Source organism: Haemaphysalis longicornis, unplaced genomic scaffold, assembly GCF_048455015.1.
Source record: "Haemaphysalis longicornis isolate Haplotype H1 unplaced genomic scaffold, Haemaphysalis longicornis Haplotype H1 scaffold_10, whole genome shotgun sequence".
In the NCBI taxonomy this organism is placed as follows: Eukaryota; Metazoa; Arthropoda; class Arachnida; order Ixodida; family Ixodidae; genus Haemaphysalis; species Haemaphysalis longicornis.
The window spans coordinates 115,276,661-115,298,745 of record NW_027526204.1 but is presented as its reverse complement, the minus strand read 5'-3'; the positions used below and the strand labels follow the sequence as shown (position 1 = coordinate 115,298,745).

Sequence of the window (22,085 nt, the reverse complement as noted above, 5' to 3'; positions counted from 1 at the left end):
CCCACACAAGCGCTAATTGGTCGAGGCAGTTGCGGTGACGCAGAAACCATCTGTACAGATACCGCAGTTAAGAAAGCAATGAATAAGTTAGAACAGTACAAAAAATTAAAAGTTGTGGGCCTTTCAAATAAAGTTTACCGTTAAATTGTCAGTTTGAATAATTCCTGTGTTTTTTGGATAGTGCGTGCAGTGCCCACGGTGGCGCTACCATACACACAATCCAAAGCAGAAGGGGTTCAGGGGCAGGCATTGCAACTGCCTATGTTGAAGAGCTCTGCTACGCAGCACAGAGTTACTTGATATAGGAGTTGCAAAACTGCCCATTGGCTCCATGCATCAAAAAGTGGCCCTACAATTGGTCCAACGTTCTAGATTTTCGGTACAGTGGCGCCATCTGTTGGTGAAAAAATAAACTATACAACGTTGTTCGCCGCTTGACGACCGGGACAGAAAATGGTATTTGGGTACTTATGTAAATTTGTTGTCCCGAAGAAGCCCAACGTGCTCAACCACGCGAGTGATTTATACGCATTCAAACCAAGAGTAGTAAGAAAAAATGTGTGAAAGAATGCGGCCGTGTGGTGAGCGAGATGCGTCATCACCTGCGCATTGTCATCTGCTGCGCATCATCTGCGGTCTTTCGACTGCAAAAAAAGGAGTTCAAAATTTGCTTCGGTGGCTTTACGCAAGTTTGGAACGGTTAGGGTCACTTGATCAGATATGGATTAGTTTTGGCATAAAGTGTGATGTAGGCTGAGCGACAACTGCAAATTTAGTAGTTCAAATCAAACTTGTGTTGTTCCGGAGTGCCCACACAAGTGTCAATTGGTCTAGGGAGTTGCGCAGACACAGAAACAACCGCAACAAAAAGCGCAGTTAAGGAAGCAATGAATAACTTACGAAAGTAAAAAAATAAAACTTATGTACCTTTCTAACAACATTGAGCGTTTAATTGTCAGTTTGAATATTTAGCTTCTTTTTTAGATAGCACGTGCCGCGGCCGCAGTGGCGCCACCGTCCAGGTGTGGGCCATCCAGGTGCAGGCCATTTTTTGAGGCGGAGTTTCGCAACTGCCTATACTGAAGAGCTCTGCTATGCGGCAGGCAGCCAAGCAGACAACACTGCTGTAGTTACGCTGAGACGGTGACTTCGCGGTATGTGCAAAAAGTGTTATGTTGTGAACTGTGCAAATACTTAGTCAAATTCTCCTTTAAAAACAAAGTTCTTTCGATTTTCAGCATGTTCATTCCTTCATGACCAGCGAACACGGTGTAAAGGAAGTGCTTGTTTACATTTCTTTGTAGGTCTGTGCAGAAAAGATGGGTGTAAATTGTTCTTTTTTAACATGGGGCCGATGAAATCAACTGGTAGCCAGCAAACAGGGTAAGAACGTGCAGTGCACTTTCGTTGGTGGTAGGCAATCAACGGATCCAAATGCCTACAACTTTCTCTTGATCTAATTATAAACTGCCGGGGTGTTTCCTGTATTTGCTATTTATCAGGTAATCTTCTTCGTGCCCTAAAATATTGCAAGCCATTCGAGTACCGAAAATGGGAGCATTTTGTTGACGAAGACGACCATCGATGTCCTCTTTTCTGTGCACCACAGTATTGTTTTTCAAGTTGTTGTGGCTTTCTGTCACTCTCTGGAGCTAACGACTTTTTAATGGGGGTAAGATCCTATGTGTTGATGAGCATGTTTTTTTTTAAGATTGCAAACAGTTTCCTAACTTTTTTCTCTGCTCTAATTATAGCTGCACTGGTCTGCAACCGGATCATTTTTTAAACCTGTCTCATTTTTTTCTTTACTCGCTGCAGCTACCGAACTTGTTAATTAGATTACATTTACTTGTTGACCAGCAATATTGAAACAACACTCCAATGAAGCCAGTGCTCAAGATTGCTCATGTAAAAGCAGAAAAGAGCCTTTGATCACAGCACTTGTCACCTGTCCTGGTGTTTGTCGATCACCTTTTGTTTTCCCTATAGGCAGTACAATAAAAAAAATAGCAAACACAGCTCTAGTGAACACACCTGAACAAACACAGGAACAGCAGAAAATAAGCACTGATGGCATTTTCATGCACTGTTCACACAACAGATACAGTAGCATAAAACATACAGTACCCATCTCTTTTAAGGTTGCTTCCCCGCATAACAGGCATATTAAACACCTTTCTCCCTGTGAACCTCATTGATCTCAACTGTCAATTTGTCAAGCCGGTTTCATTAAAGTGTTCTTTTTTTCTGATTTAGGCATGTATTCGTTCACAAGTGCGGGGGAAGCAAGAACGAGCAAGCGTGTGCCAATGCTTGAATCCTGTTTGTCCAGTTTTTAATATCAGACGGGCTGTTGCTTCACGAAGCTGCCCTAACGGTTTACAAGTACACAGTGCTAAAGGGCGATTCCACGAGAGAACGAACATGCGTGTACACGACCATTTTTTGTTCATTCTGGTTTTTTTATTATATATGCGCGCAATATGGAAACCCCCGAAAATCAAGTTTGTTTTCTCCTGAGGTGCGTAGTTCGGGAGAAAAAAATGTTTGAATGTGCCCGGAGCGCAGCGGTGGTTTCGGCAACTGCAGATTTTTCCAAGTTTGCGTCTCTGTGTACGTCAAGGAGTACAAGGGGTGTGTATAAAATGTTTTGGGCCATAAACTAGACCAGAATGCTAATCTGTATAACGCAAAATCAGCGTCCTGCAGCGAACAAAAAATTTAAAAAAAAATCGTGAAATCGGCCCAGACGATAATTTGTTAGTGTTTTTGACGCCCCCTATCTACATTTCTTCTTTTCTGAAAAACTTGTAAGTCGGCCATTTTATTGGCCATACGTATCTGAACGCATAAACGAAAGATGGTGTTTGTAGAAAATTTAGAAGTACTAAAAAAAATTGAATAACTTCGGCTCTTTTTCAGAAATTGCGCAAATTCAAAACTCAATATAAAAAAAACCCCATACTCGATTTTCTTCAAAATTGCGAAAATAAGCCTCCTTTACTTGGACAACAAAACTGTGGAAAAACATGTTGCATCATTTTGTTGAGAACAAAGTTATAAGGGGCCAAACTTGGGGCTTGCGCGACGCGTCTTGGCGCGCCGCGGTAAGTTCTGGTCGCTGTTGCCGGACGTTGCGCGGGTGTACACGGGCGGTAATTCATATTCCACTGCCACATGCCGGCACGGTCAATCTCTCTCCAGTATTTCCAAACGAAAAAAACTATTCTGGAGATTATTCTGTTTTTTTTTTTTGCCCGCCTCTGTTTCCCTAATTTGTTCTTTAACGAGCTAACTTTCTGGCCGATACCAGCTCGAAAGCGCTCCTTTGCGAACGCCACTCTTCTTATAGGGAAAGGATTCGAAACAACAGGAAAAGTTTTTCTGGTGGTTATATCGGGTAGATGTGGTAGGAGTGGTCGAAATTTTCTATTATTATGGCGCTTCGGTCACAGCACGAGTAAATTACTGAAGGTATTTCAGTTTTTTTCACAAGAATATTTATTCAAGCAAAAAGACACAAGTTTGGAAATTGGCTGTCAGACTATCGTGATTAATTATTTACAGTCAGGAACACAGCAAAAGGCATACGTGTGGGAATACAACTCAAGTAAAATATTTATAATATCTGCACCACAGCTTCCTCGGGCGCTCATACAGTCAAGCACAGCCACTTCGCAGACGTGTAGTTTGCTCTGGAACGTTCGTACAGCTGATATTTCTTCTTGAAATGGCTGGCTGCACTGTCACTAACGTAAACAACGTAGCTGTACACAGGGGCACTTTCTTCCAGGCATTCGTGCACCTTGTGGAGCGAGCGCATAGCATGCATGTGCGGTATCGTATTGCATGTGATCGCTAACTACTGCGAAGCTCTGAACTGATTTTCTTGTAGTTACAACGCACGTAAACAGTGAAACCTGTGTTTTGTGCCAGTGGTACGACTGGACTTCATTTGGCAGAATAACTGTCCAATTTTCAGAGAAGTCGAAGTGCAGTACAATTCTTGATCGCCGTTCGCATCTTTTCGCTTCGTTTATGGCAATGGCCCATGGGTCCGCCTAATAGAGTCATGGGAAATCCACTTGGTGACCCATTTGCCTAGCTCCTTCACGAATGCAGCTGGCGGTAGACTCTTTTTTATCAGAGAACCAATTTCCTATACAGCGTATGTGACGTCTTCTTCGTCCGAAACGCCCAAAGCGGACATGGTAAGGTTGTCGGACATTGGGAATTGCCGGCACGCGCCCAAGAAACACTGCGTCGATGGTGAGGTGCAAAGACAAAGCTCCTTTAAGTTGCTCATTCTTCGGTCAACCCCTGTAACATTTTGCAGGGCCAAAGCAGACAGGTCGGCATTCGCACAATAAACGCAGACGCACACTTCATGCTGGGGTGAGTGCAAGACTTGGGCGGCAATGAACTGTGGGTGGGTGAACGGGTCACACTTTTTTTTTTCAGAACAACATCCGCTAGGCTTCCCCTGCCACATCTATCAGGATAAGAGTGTGCGGGTAGTCGAGCAAGCAAACACGCGCACAAATCCACGTGCAAACACTTAGGCACAAACGAAAGCATCCACCCATGAAAAAAAAAAAAAAAAACTTTTAAGGGGAGGAGTCAAAAGCAAACAAAAATATGGCAAGAGTAAAGCAAAGGGAAGCATCCGTTGAGAGCCCATCAACCAGTGAGTTGAAGGACAGAAAAGGACGGGGCAGTAGCCTCCCCTTACTGCAATTTTCGTACGCAAGCGTATCAAAATCGCTAGTAATACTGTAATGTACGCTTCGCCTTTGTGATATGTGACTAAACAATAAATATACGGCAATAATATGACAACAGACCGGAATTTAATAATACGTCAAGAAGCCAGGTACCCGACCGCACCTGATTCTCATTCCAGTAAAATAGGTTCGCGTGCACGTGGCGTCTCCGAAAAGCCTCCTACGGCCTCGTAAGCCGTGGTGCAGGTGTTTGTTTCCTGGTTAGTTATTTTTAAGGTCGTTCTCTCATGTTTGCCTCAAAGAATGCGGTGGGATACCCTGTACTGACGCCAGCGCACCATGCACCACCAGCGGAAATGCGCCCGTCGTGGTGGGGAACTGATTAGGGTCTGTAGGTCAATCCATTCCCTCCCTTGTAACTGCCCGAGCGCCATCTGTTTCGGTTGCCTGCGCATCGGAGGAACCTTTGTTTTTTTTGTTTTGCATCCCGCAAAATACTGGCGCCGCAAAGGAGCGCTTTCGAGCTGGTATCGGCCAGAAAGTTAGCTCGTTAAAGAACAAATTAGGGAAACAGAGGCGGGCAAAAAAAAAAAAACAGAATAATCTCCAGAATAGTTTTTTTCGTTTGGGAATACTGGAGAGAGATTGACCGTGCCGGCATGTGGCAGTGGAATATGAATTACCGCCCGTGTACACCCGCGCAACGTCCGGCAACAGCGACCAGAACTTACCGCGGCGCGCCAAGACGCGTCGCGCGAGCCCCAAGTTTGGCCCCTTATAACTTTGTTCTCAACAAAATGATGCAACATGTTTTTCCACAGTTTTGTTGTCCAAGTAAAGGAGTCTTATTTTCGCAATTTTGAAGAAAATCGAGTATGGGGTTTTTTTTATATTGAGTTCTGAATTTGCGCAATTTCTGAAAAAGAGCCGAAGTTATTCAATTTTTTTTAGTACTTCTAAATTTTCTACAAACACCATCTTTCGTTTATGCGTTCAGATACGTATGGCCAATAAAATGGCCGACTTACAAGTTTTTCAGAAAAGAAGAAATGTAGATAGGAGGCGTCAAAAACACTAACAAATTATCGTCTGGGCCGATTTCACGATTTTTTTTTTAATTTTTTGTTCGCTGCAGGACGCTGATTTTGCGTTATACAGATTAGCATTCTGGTCTAGTTTATGGCCCAAAACATTTTATACACACCCCTTGTACTCCTTGACGTACACAGAGACGCAAACTTGGAAAAATCTGCAGTTGCCGAAACCACCGCTGCGCTCCGGGCACATTCAAACATTTTTTTCTCCCGAACTACGCACCTCAGGAGAAAACAAACTTGATTTTCGGGGGTTTCCATATTGCGCGCATATATAATAAAAAAACCAGAATGAACAAAAAATGGTCGTGTACACGCATGTTCGTTCTCTCGTGGAATCGCCCTAAAGTTAAATAATACAGTTAAAAACCTGAACAGCAGTGGCATAATACTCATTGTTTACAAGGTTTACGTTTACTCGATGCCTTACGTTTACTCGATACCGACAATACCTGGAATGTCAAAAACGTGCTTGTTGTTTCATGCCATTGTCTTCATTTGCAACAATAAATGAACCCACACCTGTCAGGACGGTGAAATTCAGCTCGGTGGATAATATATCACGCCTAGATAAATGCTCTGGTCTAGTAGGCAGCTGTGGCATGTCTATCCTGCCATGGGACGAAGGCGTGGCCGATGGTGGCATTGTCATGGCAGAGCAGTGCGCCTTCTTTGGGTGCCGCATACTCCCTCTGGTGGACCACACAACTCCAGTGTTTGGAGACCAATCAGAGACCGCCATTTTCATCAGATGCATGAAGAGATCAGTATTAAGTGGGCACACTGTACTTAAACCAAAAATGTTTATCTTTACGGTTATGATGATAAAATCTGGAGGACACATGGAGTGTTTCATTCTGATTGTAGATATAAAATTCATATTTGTGTAAAACGACTACGTTTAAATTTATTCGGATATTTATATTTGATTTTTTGACAGCTTTTGTAAAAAACAGCTGGAGTGATGCAGCAGAACAAGGTAGCAGAAGTTACGACCGTTTGAAGTTTGGGCTTGGAAGGTGGGAACCAGAAAAACAAGTTTTGCCTTCCAAGCTCAAACTTCAAACGGTCGTAACTTCTGTTGCAGACCAGACAGAATGATTCTGTTAGTCTTATTGCGATCTTTGATTTGGGCACAGTTTACTGGTACGTCGTTCGGCTGCATCACTCCAGTTTACAAAAGCTGTCAAAAAATCAAATACAAAAATCTGAATAAATTTGAATGTAGTCGTTTTACACAAAAATTTTTTATATCTACAATCAGAATAAAAAACTACATACGTCCTCCAATTTTTATCATCATAACCGTAAAAATAAAGTTTCTAATCAAAGTCCCATGAGCCCCCTTAAAGCACAGTTAGGAAATTTTTGTCTTCTTTTTCTTGAAATAGGTGCAGTGCACAGTGCACAGTGCTGCTGGCTGTGAAATAAAAAAGCCTGAAACGCTTTTTTAATAGTGCTACACACTTATATACGTAATTCTCACATCATAGCCAATCAAAATTAACAAAAATTTAACATGATATAAAAGCCAGCTAGCACAAATGCATAAATCCAAATCAATTTGATGCAGGACACACACTACACAGAAGAACACCGCTGATACGTTTTCAACGGGACTGGGAAAAAGAATTGTAAAAGCCGGGAAACACAACAGCCAGGAAACTGAAAAAAATAATGTCCGCAATGGTGACCTGCACGTAACCTCATTGCTTGCTTAGCACTTGAAACAATCATGCAGCATTGTCTGTGCATTTTCTTGAAGCCATAGATGAAAACAAGTGCACGCTTCCACAGCAGACTAGTTTCTGCATACGCCTGGCACAAGGGAGATAAGCCACTGACAACAGCCCGAACACAACCACGATAAGTCTGCAACACAAATGAGCCAAGGTGGCAAGAACTCAGCAGAAGACAGCAAGCTCAAGCAGAGCAACGATGATCGCTATTGACAAAACCGTTGATAGAAGAGGTTATAGTACAGCCTTCCCAGATGCGCCCTGCAGTTTTTCCCTGTTGCAGCAACACGTCACCATTTCGTATGACTAACCAACAGCCAAGCCAGGCCAATCAATCTTCATAAAAAAACAACATGGCCATCAGCGCTTGTCGGTCAGCCCAGATCAGAGTGCTAGTTTTTGATGTAGCATGCGGGAAATTTCCTGCGATTACGGTGTAACAGTGGTGTTTTTATTGCATGGGATCTTATAGAGGCGATGCTGGGACCAACCGGCGACGGCTTAGCAGCTGCAATAACACAGCACTAGGGAGTGTAACAGCGGGGTTCTATTTGTAGGTGGGTGTAAAATAGCTGCAAAAATGAAAATATGCCAAGCTTAAAGGTGAATGTTTTGGGGGCCAATTTTCAGTCCTAAAGAGACCCCTTTAACCTAGATAAATGCAGAAGCAACCCGCATACCCACATTTAAGCCCAGGCATGATCGCCATCTGTATACTGCACAAAACAGAACAGCTCTGATACAGGCCTCATGATAAGGCAATTTCTCTTTCTCCACGAGTGACGGAGGATAGCTAGAATTTAAACACACATTTGCAGAGTGCCAAAGGTTTATACAGGTACGTTCTTTTGACAATTTGCGAATTTACTTGCTGGTTTGATGTATTCACCCCCAAGAACAGCACGTTGTTGAAGTAAAGCTTCATGTCTGGTTACACACTGCACCACTCTGCTCTAATGCTCAACTGGCATTGCAAAAAGTATTTACTTTTCCGGTAAACACTTTTCTGGTTCTGGCACAAACGCAAATACTTCACTGGCGATGGCTGAAAAAAAATCTAGTTGCCCGCAATTGGTGAATTGAGTGCTGATTACTCGCCACAGTGTACGACCAAGGTTGTGTGTTTGATTTTAGGCTGCTTCTCTAACTGAGATAATAAGGAACATAAACAGGTACCAGATGCTGGTGCCCACTACCAATCTTCACCTAGCCTCAATTGATGTCAAATTCCCTACAACAATGCTTTGCATGCATCCACTGACCTGCCTTAGTCACCACTGGCGACACGTAAAGCAGCTCCAGGTAAAGCGGAATGCACGCGCGGAGCTCCCGCCCAATGGCGCTTGTGTTGAGGACAACTGTCAGCTGTGGAAAGAAAATGGTACTCAGATCATCTTTGTAACTTCCCAATCAGCACTACATGAGGAGAGTTCAAGGTCAAGACCTTCATATGCTGGGCACTCTTCACATGCACCTGCAACGAAACTGCAAGGACATAGGACCACCTTTTTGGCAATCGATGCTTGTAAACAAACGAAACACTGCAAGACATGAGCTGCGAGTAGTCATTGATCGAGTGCAGCTGACAAAGCGCTGACATTTTTCATAAGCATGCAACTGGATGCTACACAGAACGAGAGCTGAACACCATGTCGACGGAGAGAGGCAGTGAAAGTGCTCAAACTTCCCTTCACCGCTTCAGGCATGGCCTCTGCCAAGAACAAACGTGACTGATTTTGTTTCTGCCCCAGAAACACTCTCTGGTGTGTGCTACATTTACAGCCAACTCTTGATAATTCGAAGTTTCTTCATTGGAATGGAATTGTCATTTAATTGGAAGCGATGTGCTGGTACCGGCAATTTCACATGCAATCCAAAGGAAGAAACTGATGATTTGAAGCTCAAACTTATTACATTGGTAAAGTCAAAATTATTTCAAATCGAAGTGACCATCCTTTGTCGATAAAATTGAAAATTTTCAAGCGCAAAAACAGCACCTTGTTCTGTTTTGATGTCAGCACCATCGCAAATGAGGCAGTGTACAGTTGAAAAAGCGGCAGGAAAAATTGAGACTCGCACCAGCATATCCATCTCTCTCGTTTAAATTTCTCAACTTTATTGCTGTTGCACACAGCGCTGTACAAGCAGTTTGTGTGAAGAACACTTCAGGCTTCAATCTTAGGGATCAACTACCATGGCAACCCGTGTTATACACTCGACTTGGGGATGAAAGTCGAGATTATGGGGACGTGTTGCAGGCTAGTAACAATGCTTTTTTTAAAATGGAAGCTCGGTAATTCAAAGTTTTTTGCGGTCCCCGAAGACTTCACATTAACGGAGCCTAATGTATAACATAGCCTAAAGACTAGGGGTGTGCGAATACTGAAAAGTAAGAACCATATATCCAATTGAACCCGGAAAAAAGGCCAAATATTAAGTCAAATATCAATATTATTTTACTGTACTCGGTTTGTCATAGGTTTTTGTGCAAAAACAGAAACTACTTCGCTCGTTCAGAAGCCATGACGTTTTTTTTTTTCAATCAATACACTTTTCAACTCCCATTTGCAGCAGTCCAGTCACTCAACCACTATGAGATGGTGATACTTCAGGAATCAGGATCGAGCATGATACGCATTCGGAAAAAAAAAGACTGGCACTGGGGCTGCTGTACTGCAGTCATTGGCAACGACTAGACAGTGCCTCGTAACTTCGAAGCGAGTGCTTTGCAGGCATGAACAAAATGACGCGAAAGCACAGCACAGCCGCAATTATGGACTACGATGAGGCACTTCTTCGGAAGTGCATGGAGAGCATGAAGTGTGAACAATATGTCGCAGAAGGAAAGCTTGCACTACAGTCACTCTGCACGAGCCAGCACTATCTACTGTGGTCTAAAAAAACAAAAAACATGCAATAAACATACACCAACTGTATTAAAGGAGAGAAAATACAACTTCATTTAATTTGAAAGAACTAAGATTCAGTATCTCACTCAGCTCCATTACAGCCTCAAAAGATGCATTTTTTTAACGAAAAAAAAAGCAAGAAGTATTTAAAAACTTTCAAATTTTGCGCCACAGTGACGTGTTATGAGCAAGAATGATGTCATACGGGCCAACAACAAAACATCATTTTCAGTGCGTTGTCACGTGAATGGATGGTGGGGTGGTCTTTACCAGCTCGGAGCTATGGACACGGGGAAGCTGTTGACGTGTTTAATAACATACATTTAATGCACACACAATAAAAAACCCTCAGGCAAAGCACTCAATATTTAAACTACACACAAACGGTAAACACTCAAACCTCTACAATCCCAAAATACAACTCCCATACAAACCCCTAACTTAACAGCTCCATATACAATTCAAATCAAAACTCAAAAGACTACAATAAAGTTCTACACCTTCAGTCCAAATTCACTCATTACGTCAAGTCCTACTTCATCTCTTTCTCACTACAACTCCCTAGCTGTATCCTACGAATATGTCCGTAATGAACTGGCCTACCCCGCTGTCGTCGGCGCTGACGTGTCGCATTCGTTGTGTGGCCGCGACCCGGTGGTAGCCGTCCTCGTCTCGCTTTGGTGCTGGCGTTCAATGCGCGCAGTCACTCCTTGGACGGCGTGGGCTCCGCGCGTCCTGACGTTTCCTCTGCGGCTACTTCTTGGTATCCGCTCCCGCTGGATGTCCTTGATGCCGGCGTTCGATGCGCGCGGTCATACCTTCGGCAGCGCGCTTCCTCTGTGGCTACCCCCTGGTAGCCACTGCCGCTGGAGGTCTCAGGTAGGCTTGGCACAAACGTCGCCTTTCGGGGCCGTCGAGACGAACGTCGACGGAGCGTGGACGCTGGCCGCTGGTGCCCGACCGATGCCGCTGGGGCCACGAAGACGCAGGTTCGTGGTGCACCTAGGATGCCGGTGCCGATGCGAAGTCGGCCCGCTTCCGCCCAGGCTCGGATGACGTGGTCGATGGCCTGGCCGCGTCCCCCTGGCTCGTTCGTTGAAGCGCACGTGCTCCGGCCGCCTCCTGGTTTCTTCGGTTTCTTGCCTCCCCCCTTCTCTTCGTGCGCCCCGCTTTTATACCCTCTGGGCTCTCCCGTGGCGCACCCTCATTGGCTCTTCGCCTCTCCTATGTCCTTATAGGGTCATCTCGCCACTTGTTCCATGCGTGGCCTTCCCTGATTGGCCGACCAGTGCGCTGCCACCTTTGCCCATGATTCCTCGGTGCGTCGGCGCTGGCGCTTGCTGATTGGTGCTCTCCTGGCGCGCACTTCAAAATTCTTGTTCCTTTGTTCTTTTCTTCTATTTTTCGGGGTTTTCATTCATCCCCTCTCGGGGGGGGGGGGGGAGGGGGGGGGTGCCCTGACACATGACATGCGTTAACTGCACATTACCATTACAATGATGCGGTCAAATGGAACTAGAGGCCCCATTACAGACGTCCAGTCATGTGTCGTCACGACAGGTCAGTTAGGCGGCCGCCAATCGCACAAACAAGGTTCCGTGCCATCATAGAAAAGTTGCGGGAAATTGGCTAGGGGGTCGCGACTGCTTCACACGTTTTCTTTAATGTCTCCGTTATTTGTTCCAAGATTGCGATGATATTGGTATAATTGTTATCGGGACTAAGCAGTCTTTCTAATAAACCCAACTTGTATTTTGTCTTCATGGCTCCTTTAAAGACATCTAAAACAGTTTTACTTTTAAATTAATGAAGGCGCTGTCAAAACAACAAAAGCAGCAGCGATTGCTTTGCCAGAAGCTGCCCTAACATGTAAGCATCTAGTCGCAGAATTCAAAAAGCCGGCCAGAGTCGACGGCGATGGCACAAAAGAAGGATCTGACTGACGCAATCGCGAATTACTCTGGGCGGTGGGATAAAATTTACAGCCTCTGCAAGGCGCGCTCGTCGAAAGTGAAATTTGAATGAAACTTCCCGTGTAGACGGAGTAGTAGCTGTGCATTAGCGTGCGCAGTCACCTTTCGCTTTCACAGAGCCGGGCACATTAGGGAAATCTACTCGGCTAGAGTGAGCGACCAATTATTCGGACCCTCAAAAGGCCATGAAAATGTCTGAAAAATCATGCAACCCGAAAAAGCAGTTTTTCCCAAAAGCTCAATGGCCTCATGCCGGAAAAAAGTCAGAATAATCAAGCATGTCCAAATAATTAGGCACCCGAAAAATCGGTCATCATCTGTGTTCGATAAATCGAATAGTAGATGTTCAATTCGTGAATCGGATTATTCGCGGAGGTACCACCTGATTCGTATTTGAATATTCGAGTATTCGCACACCCTTACTGAAAGCTCACACACTCATTTTTAGCTAGAACAGAAACAGTATTTCACTCAGCAACAATTCAGCAGTTCTTGAGAAAAGGAGCACACCGACTAGCTTCCTCCTCACCGAGACAAAGTTGCTGCTCATGTGGTCCAGCTCAAAGCGGAAGGGTATCCCCTGCAGGCCAAACGAGAGGATCCCAGTGCCACCCTGGGCGTTGCAGGACCGTGTCAGGCTGTGGAAGCTGATGCTCGAAAACGGCGGAACTTGCACCCCCAGAATCGTGTCCCTTGGCAGCTCTTTCTGCAGGGGACGAATTCCACACTTACCTTGATTACAAGGTTTGAGAAACCACATTTACTACCCCTCTACCCAGAACCCCCAAGCTCTCTCAGTGCAGATACTCAGTTGTACAAAATTGGAGTAAAACCTCACTACAAGAGACAGCTTTACGTGAGTCACTTGGTTATATATACAGTCAAATCTCGATATAACAAATCACGCGGGACCACCGAAAATCATTTGTTATTTTGAAATATCGTTTTAATGAAAAACTGGCGGTTATAAGCCAGTGCTCAAACCTAGGGATGAAAATAACGTGCGTGAGCACTAGATGCGTGTGTAGACCGGCACACTCTCAAGTAACAATGCTGTGCTCACTACAATGCTGCTTTATTTGAAGAAATAAGTGATTTTCTTCTCGCATGTGCAGCACGCACAACTGATTAGGAATGCCTCTACATACTCCACCTAGCATAACACCTCATCGGGTACGTCATTGCAGCGAGCAATGAAAGTGCGGAATTCGTTCATGTGCACTAAAACATCAATGTTCAACATGATCTCATCATCTGTGTTGTGTGAACCACAGTCGTAACCCTTCACGTCGTCATTGTTACTAGAGATGATGCCTGCTCTCGCTTCTTTTTTGCTTTGTCGCTAGCTGCATTCATCTTTAGATCTCGCCCGAACTTTGCAGCAAAATCACCCACAACAAAGAAATACCTGCCCGCACACATGATTAGCGTGAATAACGACGGACCAGCCAACATCATCCAACACAATGAGAGAGAAAAGAGGCAAACGTGGCTAGGCCTGCTAGGCTACTGCACATTAAACCACAGCTTTGTGCGGGCGCTAGCTGTTGGCACTCGAGATGGTAATGTGATGATGATAGCTACTGCACTCGGGGAATACACAGAGAAACGGCGGTTTGTTTCACGTGAGAGTTTCGACGCTGTTACTTTTGGCCGAATTCGTAATACTGATGCTCGTCGATCGCAATAGGAAAAATAAATTACGTATGTTATTCTGAAATATGCGCTATATTGAAATTCGTAGTTCTGAAATATTCTTACATTGAAAATATAGCAATCTGGCAGGGATTCTTAAAATATTCGTAAATTTGAGATATTTATGATGTGGGGCTCATAGTAAAGAGATTTGACTATATATATATATATATATATATATATATATATATATATATATATATATACATATATACGCAAGTCCGTATGTCATGGACTTATATATAGACATATATACATAGATATAGATAGACTTGGTCATAGAAGACATTTGAAAATGGTTCGGTTGGTGTTCCTATGGCTGCCATGCTAGCAACATTGCATACGAGAAGCATGCTTGCAGGAGACACTCTGCTACTAAGGTCAACTTTTTTGGGTCCCCAGAGAAGAGACATGGTGGAAGAGGAACCTCTACAGAAGATCCTGAGGAAAAGCTGCTTTGAAGATGAAGCCTGGGCCTGTTTTTAAAGGGGCCATGAAGACAAAATGCTAGCTTGTTTTGTTCAAAAGATACGGTGTTTTATAGTGCCCCCAGCACTTGTCCCACAGAAAACGATGCTTTATTCGCCGAGAAATTAAACAATTTAAGTCGAAATTTCAATTCTCCTGGTAAATAGTGTGTTTCGTGACGTCGACAATGATGTACCCAGGGTATGTACTAAAAATGGTAGTTAGTAAGCTGACTAAGGCTGCTGCCAATGGCCAAAACATGTCTTTGCATAGCCTGGTTACCGCTCGCCTTCATAGGTGGCGTAACGACACTGCTGATGGAGCGCTGTCTGCACACTTTTTTTTTCTGGCCAGAGTTGTACCTGGCTTATTGCTACTGTTGATAGTAATCGCATCAAATATCGGGTACCACTCGACAGGAAGGGTCCCATAAGTGGCAGCGATGCTCATGCCAGTTGGCCAGTGTCGTGTCAGACAAGCCCAGCGCGCACAATGGCTGTGTGCAGCTTCGGCCAGCATAGTGCACACCGTATGCACTAGCAGTTCTATTCACATGTTTGTTTGACTATTCCATTTCTTAGCCCCACATTCCTACTGCTATAAAAAGAATGCGCACTAAATTTAAGTGTCAATACCTTGCTCCGCAAGCTTCGAATCCCTATTTACCCTGTTTAATTTGCACTGGATTTTCTCGGTCTTACCTAATCGCAACAAACTGTCCATTACATGTCATGAGTTCAGTGCGAAAAAGTAGCCAGGGTGTCGCATACCTATTTTCTGTTTTTCTGATTATACAACTTATTTGCGTGAAGTTTGTGTTGAAAGTGGTGTCAGTGTTATTCTAACAAGGCACTCTTTCAAATGAATCAAACTTTCATTTTGTCTTCGTGGCTTCCATAAGAGGCAGTAGAACGGACAATTGGGCTAGTTGGTAGCTGTTCATCTTGAAGGTGGAAGCGCTCACAAAACAGGGACGAAAGTAGAAAGAGCGCCGTGTCGTCTTTGTTCTTTCTACTTTCGTCCCTGTTTTGTGAGCGCTTCCACCTTCAAGATCTCCATAAGAGGCTTCAGAGGCTCCAAACATTTCTTGGAGTTTGTTTTAGAAAATGTAGACCTCATGTGCTCCAAAGAGCTCATACATCATGACATCCTTGTGCAAGTAAATGGTGCTCTAGATAATGAACCAGAGGACGAGGGTGACGAGGACACTGCTAGGCAGAAATTGTCAGCAGTTGAGGGTGACAAATATCTACGAGCACTTCCACAGCACTGCTAGCACCAGCAAGGCTTGCAAAGTGAAGTGCCTAATGTCCAGAGGTTGGGAAGGAAGCTAATACCATACCTGCCAGGTTCACCAGGATGGTATTAGAGAGGTCTGACCAAGGGTATGGATGGAATCAGTAAGAACAGAATAAAATATTTTGCATGCATTTTTAGTTCAGTTACAAAAAATCAGGAGCCGAACTATGTCGTCCAAACTACTAACAACCTACCCCACTGGTCACTTGCTAGTGGCTGACACCCCTATTTTCAAGAAGTCCTGGGAATACCCTCAAGCGTAACAATGTTTGCCCCTGGGACACTTGACCGAACGTGACCAAGGATTGTCAGACATGGATGCTCAAAAGCAGGTCATTTTTTTGTGCTATGCTGAAATGCCTTTTGAATTAAGGTAATGATTCACTCAAGTTCTGCACATGGCTGACTACACTTTTTAAGCTCATCATTGATAACAATGTCAATTGGTGTAGAATTGAATTGTATTGTCTCGTAGCTCTGGTGCAATGTGGACAGACTCAGTTGGAGAAAGATTTGGCAAAACACGAGTGCTTTTTCGGGAGATTTTTGTTTCGGTCGTACAATTGCACAAGACCATCAAAATTCAGGAGTCTCCAGGAGGATTTGGGAAACCTGGCAGGTAATACCATCTTCAGTCACTAAACTACCCCGAATGACTTCTCTAAACCACCATGAGCAATTTCCTGTAGACAGGTTTAAGCACAATTTAATGCTGACGCATACAAAGAGATCTAGTCCAACTTCTCAGTGTTTTTAGAATTTTTGGTTACAAGAAACCCTGGCTACAAGAGAGAGAATTCCTGGGTCCCTGAGTGTGTCTTGTAAGGAGGTTTTACTGTATGCACACTGGTAAGGTCTCCTTGCCTCCCCAAACAAAATTCTCATGCTCTTATCTGCTACGCTTCATGAAGGGGTTAACAGCGCACGAAGACAATGACACAGAAGGAAGAGAAGACCAGACAAAGCGCTGATTACCAGGATGGTGACCAGGGCCCATTTGCCTGAAGACGATAAATTGGGGAATAAGTAAGTTTTTAACTTTTCCTTGAGCTCTTCCTAGAAATAAGTCAATTGCCTGAAACCGAAACAAGCGCGCTTATAAGTTGGCATTTCTGTCGATTTTTTTGGCAACCGACTTATCTGCCGTGGCTGACTTCGACTTACTGTAGTCGGCGGTCGCCATTGTATTGTAAGGGGGCACTTATGTGTACGGGCAAACGGGCCAAGAACTGCCCGGAGATAATGCAAAGGAAGGAAAAGTTTGTGGTGGTTCTTTATATCACAGGTTGTGCATAACCTTAAGGAGATTGGTATGTGGTCAGGCGTTGAAGTAATTTTCTCTGCCCCTAACAAACTTTCAAAGCTCTGTCCTATGGTAAATGGTGGGAGCAGAAATAAAGTGGGCTGCTCGAAGAAGCACAGGAAACAATTTGCTTAATGTGGTGAAGGCGTTGTTTACTTTCTCCCTTTGGATTGCAGAAAAACTTATATCAGCCAGACGGGTAGATGTCTCAACAATGGGCAAAGGGAGCACAAGAACCTCGTGGGAAAGACTTGTTTCGGGCCACCTAGCTTCGCATTGTTAAAGATTGTACTTGTGTTCCACAGTTCGGAGAGTGCTCCGTGATTTCTAGCGAAACAGATAAGCATATGCGGGAGGTTATCAAGGCGCTCGAAATTGACCGTCTTGATGAAAACTGCATCAGCATGCCATTGGTTCCGCTCTCAAAAAAAAAAAAAAAACAGTATCTAGAGCAATGAGTGTAGCAGGCAGGGCGGGAGATATAAGTGTTTATATCAGGTTTTATCGGCCTTCTAATTGGATCTTTCTGGGTTTATACGTCTTTCTTGTCTGGATAAAAATCCGCTGTAGTTAGCGCTTTGTCCCCCGAATTCTCTTCCTTGTGTGTCGTCGCCTTTGTGCGCTGTTAACCCCATCATGATGCTCCACCAACTAGCCCACCAAGCCATTCTCATGCTATGCTTGGCTGACCCTGAGAGCAGAAGACAGCAGAGCAGTTTAGAAGGTCTGGACTGCTTCTTTCAGATGCGCTCTTCACACAAAAGCTCGTCTTCGCACAAAGACCTAAAGTCAATGAAGTCTATGATGGCTCGTGCAATGCTACAAAGCATGTGTTAACGCAGCAGGGTTAAAGCAGGTTTTAAAGCAGGGTTAAAGCAGCAGCAGCAGCTCCTCCCTAGTTAAGCTGCAAAAAGCAAAAATGTGACAGCCCTACGCTGCGGCAATCACACAGCCTGCCCAATGTGCTTGCACGAACTGCACTACAAATCTCCTGGCTACAACAGCTCACCCCACCACTGCAAGGAAATGAGGCTGTCAAAACAGGGTGGCCACTGGACAAAGGCCAGTGGGCCACTGGACAAAGGCCAGTGGGCCACTGGAAAAGGCCAGTGGGACAGCACTGAAAACTATTGCACCCCTTTGACTAACAATGACGATGGTTGAAAACTAGGCTTGAGCAAAGAGTAATATATTTTAGTTCGAAGCGAATTCGAATAGTTGTCAGGTGTCACTAAACTCCCCGTCACTGAGACACTGAGCTTCTGGGCCTGGCAGGACCTCCACAAAGAAGTTCCACATCGGGTTGACACCTGTGGACGCATTGGCCATGTCACTTAATGATTGAAGCAACTGATGCACACTGCAAGTTTAAGCGCAGAGTGTGATCAACACCTTCACACTGCACGCGTACCACATGGTAATTAAACAAATTGTTTGGTTACCGTTTCATTGTTTTCAATGGGAGCATTGACTACCTTGACAAAAGTTTGCGCGCAAGATCGCTACGGCAATGCTATAGTGTATTAGAATTGGAAAGTGAGTTGTCCGCGCGCCGACCAATGGGAGCGGAGGGGTAACTGCCACAATGAAAATGGCGGCGGGCCGGTAGGGGCACCACCATCAAGAGGGATGCTACGGTGGCTGCAGCAGCTACGGCAGCCGGCCTAACAATATGTTGCAGTGGTGCTCGCATGTTTCGTTGTAGGCACGTAGGGTGGTTAAAATTTTTAGAACGTACGACCAATATTGTGCTCATCATGTGCTGGTGCAGTGGTGACGAGAACCAGGGGGACGGCGGGACAAGTGCGACTGCATGTGTTTCGTGCCCAACTGTAACAGCGGCCATCATCGTGTAAAGAAGCGCGATCCCTCTTTCGAGTTCCGGCTGACGCCGATAGACAGGAAGCATGGTCACGACTTATCAAAAGAGCCGACGGAGACCTCGACGACACAAGTGCTGTTTGCGATCTGCACTTTGAGTTCCAGTTCACTGAGCGGACTGTCAAGGCAACTCATAATGGTGAAGGTGTTGAGAATCATCAAGAGATATTACTCGACACCAACCGCAACTAACATAACATTCAGCGCTCAGCATCGTTCCCAGTTTCTCGAGCGGCATTATAAAATCACCTAAAAAGGGGGAAAGATGTCGAATATTCGTGAAAAGAATTGCTTACCGCACGCAAGTGTAACCGAAAAAAAAAATTGACACTTGCTTCCATTTACCGTGTTTTGTAGAACTTGCAGCAATGTAGGAAATTGACCCATATATTTACTTATGTCAACGCATCATGCAGATGGTTGTTTCTGCGTGTCATTCAATTATATTTACTCTGGTATATTTCCTCATGGTGCATGCAAACGGTGAATGCTTTGTAGCTTTTTTGCAGTTTGTGCCGCTACTGTTATTTTATAAGTTGTGTCTCGTGTATGCACAGCGGAGCCCCCCCTCTCCTCCCCAACCCCCAGAAAGAAATTGAGCCCAGGGTCCTTGAAATCCCGTGAACTAAGGACATAACCACCAAGGACGAAATGCAAGTCATCTACTTGTAAAGTTCATTATTACTACTACAACTACTACTACTATACTTCATCCCAGGTGCAAGCAAGGGCGCTAGCTTCGCCTAACATCGAATAAATATTTTGCAGTCTCTGAGCCGACTAGCTTTAATGTATTCTCTCGACACGACAACTGGCACTTTATAAATTCTCTAGAAAAATAAAAGGAGCATAACATTAGGAAGGAACTTCCTTTCTTTGATTATTTTTGTTTGTGCTTTGTTGTGCCTTTGCTTGTAATGTAATTGTAATGTTTATGTGGTTTTTATTTCTCCCGAAGCACAGAGTCTAAGGGCAAGCGTCAGAACTTCAGCTGCTTCCCAATTGCGTGCACTGTTGTGAAGCAGCCGAAATGCACCCGCCGCGGCTTGCCGCTGCGGACTATGCGACGCGGGCCGCCTCAACGGTGAGGGCTCTGCGCTTCACAAGATGGCACTGCATGTAAGAGGGATGCTGTTGGGAGCGGGTTAGGAGAGGAGGGCGACATCGCTGAGGCGACCCGTTTTGCGCCCGTGCACGACACACTTCCCAATTCTAGTACACAAGAGCAAAGCTCTGAATGTGGCTTGGCTTGCCATGTAGTCAAGATGTAGGCCTGATGTCAATGGCACTGCGGCTTGCCAAACAAAACTGAAACTCTCATAGTACTCGAACACAGTTTTGATATTCGTTCACCCCGAATACATCGAAATGTTGGAGATTTTAAATTAGGGTCAAAGCAAATGCGAATACTGTAATATTCGTTCGAAAATTCAAAGTACTCGAATATTTGCGCAAACTCATTAAACACAAAGCTTTCTCGTTAGGCATTCATCGGTTGCCATCTGAGTTTGGACTGACTCGCGGACGGTTTGGACTAACTCATTGAGATTTCACTTTGACTCACACAAAGTTTGGCCTTTTGATCGCAGTGGCTTTGATGCCCTTCGCCATTCAATTTCAAATTAAAAAAGCTTCACGTTCAACCAGTGTTGTCATTAGACAAAGGGGCGTATAAGTTTTCTGCCTCATTTTGCACGTCCATGCACTTCTCTCAATACCTAAACTGCATCGGCCAGTACGAAATGGGGCATTTGGAAAGACCATGGTTTCATTACGCGAAAGATAGAGAGAGAATAACTTTAATGAAAACCAGCGATGTTAGCCGAGCCGTCGGGCTGGCTTGCTACGCTAGATGAGAGAAGAAAAACAAAACGAAAAAAAAAGAGAAAAAAAAATGTGAAAACGAAATGATGTCATTTGATGCGGCCAAAATTTTCAATCACAAAACTCTGTCCAGTTCTGTGCTCCGAAGAAACTCCAAAAGAGCGTTGGTTGCACGCGCAGCCTGACTGGGACCCGACCATGGACCCAAAACAGCCCTCAGCTCAAGTCGAAGTTCAATTCTGACACTGGGAAGCGTTTTTTTCTTCACCCACGATCATTAGCATCATCAGCGAAAGTAGGCTTCACTCCAGTGCACTTTTGACGCGAAGTACTTCATGAGTGAGACCATAGCCTCCTTTATACTTTCTGTGCCTGCGACGTCGCCGGGAGAACAATAGGAGGGCTCCGTCGCTCGAGTTGCGGAGAGCGGCCGCTCACTTTGGTGGGGGCGCCACTTACGTAGAGTGCCGGAGCCGCCGGAGCCGTCGGCGCGCCGATGGCGAGCGCGCAAAAGTGCCGGCGTGCACCCGTTAACGCACCGTTATAGAGCTCTCTTGCTTGCAGGTTGCGTGCTGTATAACAAAATCTATACTGGTGGAAATACAGGAAGAAGTGCAGCCCTTATTCAAAGGGTTCAAGTGGTGCCAAACGTAAGAGTAATATTTAATGAACACACCAACATTATGCGTAGCAGCACGACGCCTTCACAGACTGCGCTGGGCACTGTGCGGAGTTGGCTTACGATTACCACGACCCAAAAAAGTACTATAAAAGAAGGAAAATAAAATGCTTAAGTGCATATAAACGTGCTGTTACAAACAGCATCGCATTTTTTTGTTGGAGAAGCCCGTGATGGATGTCGTGACGCACGTCTTTTTTTTTTTTTTCTCGAGCGTGCGGCATGCTAAGTGAAACAAATGAAACAGGCAGGAAAGCATGTTAAGTAGAAATGGGTGCAACCCAGTAGGCAGAAAACAAAACCAGGCAACTGATTGATTGATTGTAGGGTTGAACTCGCCGACGCAACGCAGGCAATGAGACACGATGAGGTGCGCTGTAGTGGAGGGCTCCGGATTAATTTTGACCACCTGGGGATCTTTAACGTGCGCCGAAATCTCGTACACACGGGCGTTTTTTGCTTTTCGGAAAAGCGGCCGGGAATCGAACCCGCGACAT

General features: G+C 44.8%; 1 protein-coding gene across 2 annotated transcripts in view; it reads right to left on the bottom strand.

Moving 5' to 3' along the window:
* The window catches only part of LOC144159157 (uncharacterized protein C05D11.1-like), a 96,838-nt gene that overhangs the window by 41,580 nt on the left and 33,173 nt on the right, over window positions 1-22,085 (bottom strand). For both annotated transcript variants that reach the window (XR_013320254.1, XM_077690474.1), the window contains exons 13-14: window positions 12,969-13,145; window positions 8,820-8,922 (exon numbers count right to left, since the gene is read on the bottom strand). Coding sequence is in view for 1 of the 2 variants with exons in the window: in XM_077690474.1 (XP_077546600.1) it covers window positions 8,820-8,922; window positions 12,969-13,145 (280 nt within the window). In the remaining variant the exon portion in view is untranslated. The remainder of the gene's footprint in view (window positions 1-8,819; window positions 8,923-12,968; window positions 13,146-22,085) is intronic.